General features: G+C 34.9%; 1 protein-coding gene across 1 annotated transcript in view; it reads left to right on the plus strand.

Moving 5' to 3' along the window:
- The window catches only part of TBC1D5 (TBC1 domain family member 5), a 358,979-nt gene that overhangs the window by 279,744 nt on the left and 64,168 nt on the right, over positions 1 to 15,067 (plus strand). Inside the window, exons 16-17 of the mRNA XM_015810742.1 lie at positions 9,788 to 9,873; positions 13,530 to 13,765. Of these exons, the coding sequence (XP_015666228.1) occupies positions 9,788 to 9,873; positions 13,530 to 13,765 (322 nt within the window). The remainder of the gene's footprint in view (positions 1 to 9,787; positions 9,874 to 13,529; positions 13,766 to 15,067) is intronic.

Consider the following 15,067-nt stretch of genomic DNA (forward strand, 5'->3'; position numbering starts at 1 on the left):
ATTCAATATTCTCTTGTTTCAGATCTCCCAGAGATTTAAGTTGCCAGTCTTGTCCTACCGGCAAAAGTAATTCTTTATATGAAACTTTATCCAATTTAACTCCCCTAGATATCCCTTCTATCATCTGTCCTGGACTTGTCCAGATCGGAATCTTATAATTTAATCCATAATAATACTTCTTCCACACTCGAAGTAAAGCTTCTTCCCATGAAGTCGGTATTTTAGCTTTTGTTAAGACCTCATTAAATAGTTCCAACATTATTGGGCTTAAAAGTTCTTGTATGATTTTATACACTTCTACAGGTAGACCATCTGGCCCAGGTACTTTATTATTATTTTGTTTCTTAATTGCTTCCGAAAGTTCCAAAGGTGTTATCTCTTTGTTCAACAAAGTTTTAAATTCTTTTGGAACTTTCGGTAGGTCAGCTGTTTGCAAATACTGTACAATGTCATCATTATTTCTCCATTCGTCATCTTTATATAAGTTCTTATAGAACTCATATGCCACTAATTTCTTTCCTTCGTTCTGATACACCATGTCACCTTCTGTGTTGCAAAATTTAGTGATCCTCTGTTTGTTGTTGTGTTTTTTAATTTTATAGGCCAGCCATCTCCCCAGTTTATTGGCGTTTTCAAAAAAATTTGGTTTAGTACGTTTTATCTGCTGTCCTAGCTCTTCCTTCCCAATAATGTTCATCTTATGTTTAATTAGATCTATCTGCTGTTTCAACTCACGTCTTTGTGGTTCCTTTTGTAAATTTTCCTCAACTCTACTTAATTCTTCTTCTAAATGTCTTAGTCATTGTGTTTTGATTTTGTTTTCCCTGGCCATATAAGAAATTGCAGCGCCTCTTATATACACTTTGGCTGTATCCCATAAGTTTTGGCAGTTCGTATCTTGCTTTTTATTTGTCTCGAAAAACAGGTCCATTTGTTCCTCCAATTTCAATTTAAATTCCTTATGTTTTAGAATTGCCCTTTTCAAGGTCCATCTCCTCATTATTTTTTGCCCTTTCCATCTAATTCTAATTGGATTATGGTCAGCCCAGGAGTTTGTATCAATTACAATATCCTCTACCTCTAAATTTAAGTCTGCTGACATCCACACCATATCAATTCTGGACCATGATTGATGATGTCCAGAGTAGAATGTAAACTGTTTTTTCCCTAGATTCCTCTCTCTCCAAGTATCCTGGATATTAAGCTCATCAGCCATTTTTAGGAATGTATCAGGTATTGTGCTAGTTCTTTTTCTATTCTTCCCACATTTATAATCTAGGTGTCTATCCACGATTGCATTATAGTCTCCCATTATACATATGTTATCATATTCCAATTGAGTAATAATATTGTGTAGTTTTTTATAAAATTGTCTCTGCCCCTCATTCGGGGCATAGATTCCCACAAGAAGAATTTTCATTTTATTCAAAATTATTTCCACGATTAAAATTCTTCGTCTTAATAAATTTGCTTTGCCAAAATTTCCTGTTTAATATATACTACAACTCCTCCTTTCTTGTATTGTGAAAGTGCCGCAAACATGTTCCCCAATTTAGGGCAGTTTAATAAATATTGATATTGTTTTTTTATATGGACTTCTTGTAGCATAATTATATCTAAGTTCATCTTACTGAGTTTAAGAACTTTTTCCTTTTTATTGGAGAGTTGAGACCATTAACATTAATGGATATGGATTCAACACCTTTTTCCCCTCCTTATCTATGTTTAGATCTAGTTATTATTGTCGGCCTAGACTCTTGAGGTTGTAGATCCTTTCCTTTTTCCACTATCGATCTTGTCAGTCTGGCCTCTTTAATTTCTTTAGGTCTATTCTCATCATATTTCCCTTCGTTTTTCCCATTGTCTATATCCTCTCTAATCTCAACCTGCTTTCCTTTAAGGTGCATTTCCTTTCCTTCAACAGCCTGGGCTGGTATTTCTCCTTCTTGTCTTACCTCTCTTTCAACTAAATCTTCCTCACTACCAAAATTTTTCCTATAAAACTCCTCTGCTTTATCCATTGAGTCTAGATGGAAACTTTTCTCCTGCCATGTAACAAGAATGCCTTCTGGGGTCAACTATCTAAAGTTGATATTTTTTCTCGTCAGTTTGAGAGTTATTTGTTGGTAGGGTCTTCTCAGATCTCTCATTCTTTTTTTGAGAACAATCAGTTGTCTACCTTGGTACTCCAGAGCATCCTCTCTAGCCCGGAATAATATTTCATCTCTAATTGATTTTTTAATAAATTTAACATGTACTTCTCTGGGAAGATTGTGCCGTCTTGCATAGTTTGTATGTATTCTATAGGTCTCATCTATCTCGCTAGCCATCTCTTCTCTGCTGGACCCCAAGGCCCCTGCTAGTATATCTGACATTATTACTGGAAAATCTTCACCTTTCATCTCACATACATTTTGAAACCGTAGGTAGTGAGCAGCTTTCTCAAGTTCCAGGGAAATCACTGAAGATTCTAATTCTTTGTTAGCCTGAACTAGTCTTTCATTCCTTTCATCTACTCTCTGCTCTTCTCTATCCATCCTTTCCTCCATTTCCAACAATTTTTGTTCATTTTTCATCATCTGCTGATGGAAAGATTCAAATTTCCCATCCATTGAACTAATTTTGTCCTTAAATTCCCCTGTATCATTCCTTACTTCTCCTATTTCTTTTTTTAAATCTTCATGATTTTTGCACATTATCTCTTGCATTGCTTGCAACATTTGTTGCAAGTCTCTAAATGAACTCGTCCTATCTCTTTGAGCCATTTCTTCTAACGATCTTTGCCTGGCAGGGCTTGGTTCCAACAATGTAGTCTGTGTTGTCTGTTTCCTACCTATTCCAACCTTTGTAAGATTGGGGATACTAGACATTTTTCTCAATTCTCCAAACCAGCCTCCCCACTTATTTACAGTTTCTGTAATATTTTCCAGAGTAACAGAGTTCTCACTTAAAATCAAGAGTTTCTGCACAGATGACTATTTAACCTTTCCAGGCGAGACTAGATACATTCAACAATCACTTTCCCTGTTTTTCCCCCTCTTGTGGCTATTCTCAATTCAGCCAGCAGGTGTCTCTTTGTCTCTGATGTTCAATCTGACTATGTTATTTCAAAATGTCTACCTCCTTAATTTCTTCCAAACTTTCACTCTGTGTCTTGTAACAAGCTCGCCTTTCAAAGTGAAACTTTCCTTCCTTGAAGTAAAGAAAGAAAAAAGAGATTCTTCTTCTCCTTGAATCCAACCAGCGTACTTGGGCAAACTTATTAAGCCCAAGTCTTCCTTTTCACCGCTTTTCCAGGAGCAGGGGAAAATCCCTCCTCCCCTCTTGTGGGCATTCAAAATCTTCAAGTTTCTCTCAGAGTCCTCCGGAGCATTCTTTCACCAGAGCCCTTCTGTTCAGTTGTCAGGATCACTGCTCAGGTTACATTTAACTGGAGCTGTCATGTCTCCATCCAGCTATGCCACCGCTATGCTTCGGCCAGCTGACAGCTGACATTTTTTCGTGGCCGCCATTGACGGCTGGCTTCTTCCTCCGCTCAACTTACCAAGGCTTTGCCCGAGTTCACTAGTCCCAACCACCGTCAAGAACTGCTCCTCAGGATGCCTTATTGTTCCTGGTCTCCCTCCAGGGAACCAGGGACCTCAAAAGGTCTGTCAGGCGGTCGGAAACGAGGGCAGACGCTCCGGAGAATCGTCCAGCACATCCGTTCTTCTTGACAGCTGGCCCCATCCCCCAAGCAGTCCAATTCAAAAAGATCTATCAAAAGACCTTACATCTCAACGTTTGGATGATAATTCAGGATCTATCACAGCACACTGCATTATATGGGCCACTTGGTATAAATCTGGTTCACTTTTCATTCATACAAACCATTGTTAGTTGGAAACCTAATGATTGTTTTCAGATTCATATGTGATTGAAATTACTGAGAAGTCATTCATTTCACTATAATCTCCTCTGAGCATAACGGAATGTGAACCAAATACATAATATTTAAAAAGTTATATCTGTGTTTTTGACAAATACAGGTAGTTCTTGACTTACAACAGTTTGTTTAGTGATCATTCAAAGATATAATGGCACTAATCTTAAGTGACTGGGGACCATTTTTCATACTTCTGACCATTGCAGCATCCCCATGGCCATGTGATCAAAATTCAAACACTTGGCAGCTGACTCATATTTATGATGGTTGTGTCCTGGCATCATGTGATCACCTTTTGTGACTTTCAGACAAGTAAAGTCAATGGGGAAGCCAGATTCACTTAACAACTGTGGTGATTCACTTAACAACTGTGGCAAGAAAAATCATAATTTGGAGCAAAATTCACAGATATCTTGCTTAGCAACAGAAGTTTTGGGCTCAATTGTGGTCGTAATTCGATTACCTGTAACATGTTTTATGCCTAAAAAGGCATAAAATACATGAAAGATATGTGTGTGTTTTACAAATTGCAGTTTTTTTTCCTAACGGAAGCACAAATTAAATTAATTGTAAACACATATTAAAGTTTGTGATAACTATTAAAATTGTATTTATTTATTTATTTATATAATATATTTATATTAGAGGCTCTAGCAGTATGCAATATAATGTAAGTAAAACAAAATATCAAAATTAACATTAAAATCCAGGTATATGGAATGAAATGCAGTTTGGGCATCCTTACCTTTTTAAAAGCAATTTGCAGTTGTGATTGTATTTCTAGAGAGCCATCTTTGTAATCTGAAGTCTTAATGCACAATTCTTAGTTAATGCTTTCTTGAAGAATGTCTTTAAATAGGCTCAATAGCTGGGTATGACACATAGAACTTATTTTTAATGTTAATTTTTCCAACCTCCTTCATGTGTGTAATGTTTGTTTTAATGCTAAACAGGCTGTCTTATTACTCACACTTTAAGCATCTAAGAATGCATCTTGAATCTATCAAATTTAAAGCAGAAAATAATGTACTTTAAAATTGCATGTTCTTCAGTAGCAGGAAAAATATACCGTAATTGTTTGTGTTCTGGTAAATAGACAGTAATAAAAAAAATGGTCAGGAAAATGTTACGTGAAACAATGTTATTTTTCTGTATTTAAAAAATATGAAAGACACCTATTTCTATCTTTAAAAAAGGCAGATTTTCCAAATGGCTGTTTGGTTTTTAAAAAGAGCCATTACAGGCAGAGCTGTGGCGCCTATAATTTAAAATGGGATATTCAGAATAACACCCAGATGTACTAGGCATTTTTCTTAGTACCTAGCAAATTCTGTGCCTGTCTTAATTTTTTATAGCATCAGACTTGATTTCAAAAATCTTCATTCCACAAAGCATCTTTTCAAAAAAACTACACAAAGAAAATGGAAATGTCTCAGAAAAGGACAGCAGAAATAATCAGGGGATTAAAATCTTGAGAAAAGAATTTTGTAGTATTCTTCAAATACCTGAGAAGAAATCCTATGGAACGAGGTTAAAATGTCTCTTGTTCTGAAATACAGGAACAAAATAATTAATTTAAATTACAGGAAGGCAGATTCTAATTGAAAATTACGGGAAAAGATCTTAATACTGAGTGCATTGCAACAATGGCAACAATTATGCAAGGAGATTATAAGATTTCCCCCCTTCTTTGGATTTTTCAAAATATTAAACAGTTATCAATCTATCTACCTGGAATTCTTTAATCTGTATTCCTGCACTGAACAAAGTCCAAATGACTATTTTTAATTTTCTATTGTATCCTTTTGTTAATGTTTGTTTATGCCAGATCACCTCTGACGTATAAAGATATTTGCATGCATTTTGAATGATTGTATTAAAATTTATTTGGTCTTTATTTGGTCTTGACTACCATCTTAACTATCTGCAAGTAGACATCCAATATTAAAGCTGCAACATTTGCAAAGATTGTTGCTTATAAAACCAAACTACTAGAAGAACAAAATCAATGTTTCTTAAAACAAAGGTAGCCCATAGAAGTTGGATTTAAAGTTAATTGCACTTGCAGTAAATGCTTTGAAGTCCATGTGCCCTAATTTAGTGTTTAATTTAAATCTCAGCAATTTTATTAGGACTTTTCCAAAGTTTCCTAAGTCTTGATCTAGCTCAATGAGTTTAATACATGGGGGACCTATTATATTACGTAGGCTAAACTCCCAATTCTCTTTGACTTAATACATGTATTCAGAATATACATACTACATTCTCTACAGGCTGCAATTCTTCAGAATATAAGTATGTTTATCAAAATTACTTTGATACAGATTGATATGATTTGAATGAATATTCTACCTTGTGAGAAATAAATAAGTGGAGTGGGTTTTTTCCCCTCCCCTCCAAGATATTTTGGTTCATTACAAGCTTTAAATGGAAAATAGGCATGGCAATCACAAAAATATAAAGCGATTAAAAACAGTTCTAACTTGAGTTGTTCAAATAAAAAAAATAAAAAAAATAGAAACAAAAGTAATAGAAAATGAACATATTGTGTTCCTTAAATAACCAGATGTTCTTTTCTTCCTGAAGGCAGTCAAGCCTATGAATAAAAGGTTGTTTTAAGTTAACTGTGAATTTTGCAAATCTGTTTTACCCCATAGCAAATAAAATTCTAACACAGCAACAGAAGCAGAATAATTTCATCTGTGTATGTGGCTATGGTTGTTCTAACCTTATCACTATGACTTAATATGAATCTCAACAGTAATACAGACTATTTCCATTTCAGAAGATATGCAAAGAATTATCAACTACCTTTGATCAGAATGCTCATAGCACTTGTCTGAAGAATTTATTCCAAAAGAAAGTTTAATGAATCTCTGAGCAGTGATATGACTTTTACTAGAAGTAAAACAGTGTGATGTATGATAATACCAGAAAGAGACTTGGAGCTTTATATCCTTTTATTTTTTATAAATCTATTTAGGGCCAATGAATAAATTTAAGGCCATTTAATGGATCACTTCGAGAAATGTGTAGCAGACAAAATCCTGGATGAATCATTTGGAATAAAGTTCCCATATATGCAGCAAACTTCGTTGCATCCTTATTTATATATTAATGGACCATGAACATGGTCCCATTGAGTTCTCTCTAGGAAACACACAGGTTAAAGATTCCCCTTTTTGATGTTCTGATATTTTCCATCTCTTTCAAATGTTTTTATAAATATTGGCAGAGCCAGACCATGTGTCACCCTGGTAAAAAGCTTGTTGCTGGCAGGTAGGTCTTGTTTTGTAAGAAAGTGGTCTCAAATCTTTCCAGCTTTGTGGACCATTGGGGGGAAGAGGGGATAGTTCTGTGTAAGTGAACTCCATTTGCTCAAGCGGTTGGCACTTGCACAAATGGAGCTACGCGCACAAGTAGAGCTGTGGGCACTCACCCGCCACTTTTGCAGTCCGGTTCTGAACGAACTGCCGCCCAGTAATGGGCCACGGCCCAGGGGTTGGGGACCCCTGCTATAAGAGCTAGAGTCATTTTCTTCTACATATCCAGCAAAGCAGCCATGTCCCACTTTCTCAGAAAATGTGCCCCACCTGCTATAGATGGACTCTTCAAGTGGAGAAAGAATGAAAGCCCAAGCTCTATAATGAGCTATAATGCCCAATAATGCCTGTGGTGCTGTAAATTCTAAGTTGGCTGGGCATATATGCCATGCCCATAATCAATTTTGGAAGAACTTCATGAACTTATATTTTGTAATGGAACAAGTCATTCCTCAATAATCAACAAGATATTGGGATTGCATAAACCATTCATGGGAAAGAAAGATCAGCCTGGGCCTGAGAGCTATTGGTTTTGATTGAATGATAAGTTTTAGTTCCCTTTGTAAAGGGGACGTTTTGATTCTGCTATGTGTTTAGCAAACAAGAGATTATAATGATATATAGGAATTATCTTGGGAGGTGGAGAGAAGAGGTGCAGCCAAAGGAATGGTCAGATAAAAGGAACGTTAGCCTGCAACATGGATATGGATGGAACAAATATCTCAGAAGAAATCTTCCTTAGTTTCTTGGGATGGGGGAGATGGGGGAAACGTGTACTTTCAGACTTGCAAGATTCTGTTTTATTTTACTTCTTTTAAACATTATTCTGAGTTGGGTGGTACTGTTATTTGTTATTCATTCATCTATTTATATACTACTAAAGCTCTCTTTGTGATCTTTAACTGGGCAAAACAATGTATCATAGAACACTAAATTGTGAACCATGGTATCTCAAAAGGACTTACAGAATGTGTTCCAAATCCAGGACCCATTACCTTTGAAGGAATAAAATGTGGGGAAATTGTGGCAATGCAACTGGGCCACTGCTGTGATCATGAGGACTCTACACATTTCAATATTCTATGACAGTTTCCCAGCTAGTCTCACAATCCCTCACTTACTCCCTTATCCTGCAACAGCCACTTATCTGCCTACTGGAAAGGGAAGGAAAAGGAAGGGAGAAAAAAAGAAAGAAGTAATAGGAGGAAGGCAACCTTACCCCTCCTGGCCCTTGTCACCCCTGCCCACTTTCAACCTATGATGCTCCCCATGCCCCTCAAACTGGCAGCTTCCTTCTGCATGCTTTCCCTACCTGCCTTTCCCCATTCATGCAGCATTTCTTGCACATCTCTATGCACCCTGCCATCTCCTGCACATATTCCCTGACCTGCAAAACACCTCATACACACTCACAAATACCCTTAGGCACCCTCTTGACCCACACCACTCCCTAATTGCCCAACTAGACCTGTCATCTTTATGCACTCTTCTTGACCCATACCTGTCCACCATGCTCCCTATCCAATCTGCACAGCAAATCTCACACATCCTTGGGCATCCTTCCCAAACTACACCAGTCACTCTTGCACTTCTTCAACATGAAGCATCTCTGGTGTACATCACTTGAATCTCTCAAGTGATCCACTTGAACCTCCTTACTCTTTACCAGAAATTCCTATCTCAACAATTGAAAAAAAGTCAAATTAAGGGACATCTAGGCCAGGATCAAATAGTACCCTGAAAATGATCTCAGTATGCCCCTCCAAGTTCGGTCCACTCTAGATATCAATCAGCAAGGACCAGTTTTAAAAACAGCATTTTTTTCTTTTTTCAACCTCCAATTGATTCCTTAATTGATGTTTTATAGACTTGGAAAAATATTTCCATGTCTTTTTGTCCTAAAAACCTGTCACTGAGACTTTTGAACCTTCTCTGTATTATCTATTAATAGAAAATATTTATTTTCAGAAGTGGATTAACTCTTAAGAATCTTGGATACATTTGTAATAATGGTTATCTTCAAGAATAGATCTTAAAGTATTATTACCCTCTCCCTGAAGCCTCACCAGATAAAATGGTGGACTAATTGTACATGTTTTGAAAAGATACCATCATTCTGATTATGTTGCATTAGCATTTTAATAATCATTTTTCAAGTCCTGTTACAGCAAACTAAAATTTAATATATTATTAATTATTTGACTGAATGATTTTGGGGAGAAAAAATGAGGGGCATGTGTGTATATACATATGTATATATTTATATCTAGCATTTTTATTTATGCCTAATATTTCATCCTGAATGTTTTGATAAGTGGAGAAAAAGGTTGGATGCACCATCTAGTGGTTGTGCTAGTTTGTTAAATTTTGTTAAGATAGATATACTGCAACTTGAAATTGTTCTGATATTTAATGCATGTATTTAAAAAGTCAGTACTTTTAATTTAAATTTTATTGGATAGAAATATATTAGTCACATTTTAAAATGTTTTAATTATGCACTCTGACAATTCTCTCCCCCCCCCCTCTCTCTCTTTAGAGAAATCCCAGACCTATAGCTCACCAATTCCAACAGAATTTGGATTACTACAAAGCACGTGGAGCTGACTTAATGAATAAAACTCGGTAATCATGCTTTGTATGTTATCTGTAAAGGTGCTCTGCCAATAATTACTATAAATATTTGTAAATATATTTTATGTATATTAGGAGCCAATAATACTAAAAATAGTAGCTAATTATTCAATGATGATATGAAAATATTAGAATAATTTTCTCAGTCTTAGAAAACTGAGTTGACACAAGGAAGACCTTGCCTATTTTCTCACATATATTGCTCTAAAATCTATCGAAGTAGACTTGATAGAGGCTATTCCATAGCTAAAGCTCATCAAGAAGGCAATTTTATTTGCCATAGCCAATTGTAAAGAGCATTCAAATTAATATGGGAAACTCCTATTCAGTTATTTGAGACTCAAGGGACTATTGGGTTATTGAATGTTGGTAGTGATACTTAGAATTTGGTTTATAAGAAAATACTTAGCCACTAAAATTTTAAGACTGGCTATATTGCATAGTTGATTTTTTACCCCAGTTATTCTGTTACTTCACACATAATTAAATTGTGTCTTTCCTTGTCCTGTAAACAATCGCAACATCTACAAGACAAGGATTCAAGGATATAAAAGCAAGTTATTGCTTTTGTACCTAGAGAAATTAGAATTTGGCGCATTTACCTGGAGGGAAACTGTTTTAAAAACAAAATTTGGTATATTGCCATCAACAGATCTATAGGGCAGATGTTCTCATATTTCATATAAACAGTACATTTGAACTTGTGGATCAAGTACAGTTGAAAATGTTTTCATGTGTTTATTTCATAATTTTATAGAGATGCTATTCAAATTTTGTTGGTCTGTGACATTTAGATCTGTTTATTCTTTTGCACACTTATTATAATAGTGGGAAAATGATATATTTTATGTAATTTAATATCAGAGGGGAGATGGCAGCAACTTAAGCTACATGTTAGTGAAGTATAACTTACTTTTAATAGGATTTAAAAGATAATAAGTTATATTCTATTTATTAACAGTGAATAAGGATAGCCTTTGGCTATAAAAATGAACTTAGCTATAAAGATGACTTGCTTTATACAACTTTTATAATATTACTCAATTATAGCTACTATTTGCAGTTATTGTTGAAATGGGTCTTTTTCATCTGAAATTGGAGCATCTAACTCACTAGAAATCTATACTACTATAAGAAAAAAATAAAAGAGAAACTCACTAACTGTTACAAATTCATGGACCACATTTACATTACTCTGATCTCCAAGAATTTGTGCAGATTAAAAAAAAATTCACAGTATTATAGCAGTTTTTCTTTTCTAGTGCTTGTATGCAGAAAGAGATGTCCTTGAATCAACTTTGTAAAACAAAACATTTCATTTGCACACACTGCAGAAGCTGAATCATTGCACAGCTTTGTTTTAAAAATATCCCATTGATATCCAAGGTCAATTATTCCTATTATGATTAACAAAATAGTTTTCTTCAGGTACTGCATTCATGTATCCTTGACATTTAAACAATACCTTGCTTTTAAATATATTTATTTATAACCATAAGGTAATCAACCTTTATTTTTTGATCAGTGTTGTCCCTTTTTTCTGATATTTTTCTATCTTTTCACCATGATGGTAAAGAAATAAAGTCTGACCCTTGTATTATAGTCTTAATCATCTTACATTTATGTATCAGAACATTCAAAACTAGCATAAAGTTGAACTTCATTTATTAAAGTATCTATATCATGAACCTTGTTAAATTTGTAACAGCAATTTAGGATGGTTGCTATTTATGTCAAGGGCATTGCAAGTTAAGAGTATGTATACAAAAAAGTTAATGAACCACCAAAATTATTGCACAAGAGAACAGGGGTCATTATGAACAAATTACCTCTAATTGTAATGATGTACAGTCAGCTTATAAAACAATGTGAATACTTTCCCCTAACATCCCTCTTTATTCAGAGGAAGACAGAGATTGAGACACCTAAAGATTGTTTTAGGGCATAAACTGGAGATAGCCAATGTGAGACTTTCCAGATATTATTGAGTGTTAATGGCAACAAGAGATGATGAAAACAACAACAACAACAATAATAATAATAATAATAAGAGTTGGAAGGGACCTTGGAGGTCTTCTAGTCCAACCCCCTGCTCAGGCAGGAAACCCTATACCATTTCAGACAAATGGTTGTCCAGTGTCTTTTAAAACTTCCAGTGTTGGAGCATTCACAGCTTCTGGAGGCAGGTTATTCCACTGATTAATTGTTCTAACTGTCAGGAAATTTCTCCTTAGTTCTAGGTTGCTTGATTAGTTTCCATCCATTGCTTCTTGTCTTCAGGTGCTTTGGAGAATAGCTTGACTCCCTATTCTTTGTGGCAAACCCTGAGATATTGGACACTGCTATCATGTCATCCCCTAGACCTTCTCTTCATTAAACTAGACATACCCAATTCCTGCAACTGTTATTCATATGTTTGAGCCTCCAGTCCCCTAATCATCTTTGTTGCTCTTCTCTGCACTCTTTCTAGAGTCTCAACATCTTTTTTACATTGTGGTGACCAAAACTGGATGCAGTATTCCAAATGTGGTCTTATCAAGGCGTTATAAAGTGGTATTAACACTTCATGTGATCTTCTATCCTTCTGTTAATGCAGCCTAGCACTGTGTTGGCTTTTTTGGTAGCTGCAGCACACTGCTGGCTCATATTTAAGTGATTGTCTACTAGGACTCCGAGATGCCTCTTACAGTTACTACTATTGAGCAAGGTACCACCTATACTGTACCTGTGCATTTAGCTTTTCTAGCCTAAATGTAGAACCTTATTTTTTTTACCATTGAATTTCATTTTGTTAAATAACGCCCAATGTCCTGATCTGTCAAGATCCTTCTGTATCTTAAGCCTATCTTCTGGAGTCTTAGTTATTCCTGCCAGCTTGATGTTGTCTGCAAATTTGATGAGTTCCCCATCTATCCCCTCGTCCAAATCATTGATGAAGATGTTGAAGAGCACTGAGCCCAGAACAGAGCAATAGAATAGAATAGAATAGAATAGAATAGAATAGAATAGAATAGAATAGAATAGAATCTTGCAGATGAGATCAATTCCCACCTTCTGACCTTTGGCAAGACCCTTAAGATTTGGCTCTGCCAGATGGCTTGGGGCCCCAACAGGGGAGTATCATATTGGAAGTGATTGATTAATTAACCTGTCCCCCCCCCCACAAAAAATCTGGCTCCCTCCTTCCCCATCTTGTAATTATGATTTTACTTTGATTGTTCTTTCATTTTGTGTTTGAAATATTTCTCTCTGATGATTTTAATGTTTGCATGTTGTAAATTGCTCAGAGTCACTTTGAAACAAGATGGGTAGCAAATTGAATGAATGAATGAATGATCTTGGTTGTAAAATATTTCTAAGACAGACAAGTTTATTTTTTCCAGTAAATAAAACTGTTCCTGTGGAACAAAATTCACATGACTTTCAAAGGCTTTCAGAGGATGAAACAATCTACCTCCCTAGAAATAACTAGTATTAAAGTAGAATAATATTGCATTATTATACTCTCTAGATTCATTGTAATATTTTTGTGGGGTGAGAGGGATCTTTAATTACAACAAATTCATTTTGAAATTTTCCAATTAGTTTGGTAGTGTCAATTAAACATGATAGCAGCAGTATGTATGTTTTCTTTTTTTCTTTTTCAGTATCAATGCAAAGGTTGCTCCTCTGAACATAAATAAAGTTTCCAGTAGCTTATTGAATTTTGGCCGCAAGCTGATATCCCCAGCAATGACTTCTAGCAGTGCAACTCTTCCAGTTGCAGGTAGCAGTGGCAATGTTTCTTCTGTTGTCATGCCCACAAGGAGCACAGTAGAACTCCCTCCATCTCAGCAGCAAAGAATAATGAAATCTGAAAGTGTGCCAGTTCAGCTAAGCAAAGGTAAAAATGTCCCATTTCTGTTTTTGAAAACCAAATCCTGTCATAAACTAAGACAGAGCTTTCAGCATAATATAAGATAGTGAGATGAAATCTGCATATCAACTTGAATATCACTCATCTTTGCTTGCCACCATATCCTGTCTGATATAATTTATTTGCCAGATTTTCCAATTGTTTCCGAATTTCAGTATCATTGTTTGCTTTAGTTCCCTTCTCATTACATCTTTATTTGAGTATGTCCAACTTTTGTTGTTTGAAAATACTGCATGTATGATACACTCTTAGGTATGAATTCATTTAGTAAATCAGGCATCCAGCAAATTACTTTTCAAAATTTATTTTTTAAACATTGCTTGGTAATTGAAAACAGGAAATGGGAATCAGTTTGCTATAAATCAAATGACAGCATTAAACAGAATTTTATTTCATGTTTTGTGAAAATGCTCTGAATTCCAAATTCCTTCCCAGTTAAAAATGAAAATGGTAACCTAACTGCCTTTAAGATTATTTATTTGGTGTGCTCTTCTAATAACAACATAAATCTGCTTCTGTGTACATTTAACCAGTGGAAATGCATGCCCCTATGTTATTGCAAAAATATATTACATTAAGTGATTTTATCATTTTTCTAATATATAATATATTTGCAGCCAAAATAAATAAATGCAGCCACCTTATTGTCCTAGCTATTTTGGATATAATTTTTATTAAGAATTTTAATTATAATACTAAAAACTAATACAAATTAATGCTAGGAAAAGAGGAAAGAAGGAAAGGAAGAATAAAAAGTGCAGGAAGAAAAAAGAAAAAAAAGAAAGAATATAATTTTAGAGAGAGACAAAGATATGACTTCCAGCCTTCATGACAAATATAAATAAATTTAACATTTCTTTACTAAATTAATATCTCTTGTTTCCTTATCCCATCCCTTAATTATCTAAGCAAGTCCATAAACATCCACTTTCCAATCGTGGTGTCAGTAAAAAATCCATAAAGTACTGCCAAAAATTTCCAGAAAAGACTCAATTTAACTTTAGTCAAATAGACCAATTTCATATTCCTTCCTTTTACTTCTAACAATTTTAATTTGTTAAGCCAGAATATTGTCATAGGATTTGGTTCCTCTTCAATTCTTCTTTATCCCATGACACAGATTTCTTCAAGACTTTAACATGCCTCTTTTGCAGATCTAAAAAAAAAAAATTTCCCAAGTTATTTTCCCTATTTATCATTTGTATGTTCTTTTTAATTTTTAAAACTTCAGCTAGTTTCTTTTGTACATCCAATATAACATCCTTTTCC

The sequence above is a fragment of the Protobothrops mucrosquamatus genome, unplaced genomic scaffold (assembly GCF_001527695.2).
Source record: "Protobothrops mucrosquamatus isolate PMUCROS unplaced genomic scaffold, P.Mucros_1.0 scaffold18, whole genome shotgun sequence".
Classification (NCBI taxonomy): Eukaryota; Metazoa; Chordata; class Lepidosauria; order Squamata; family Viperidae; genus Protobothrops; species Protobothrops mucrosquamatus.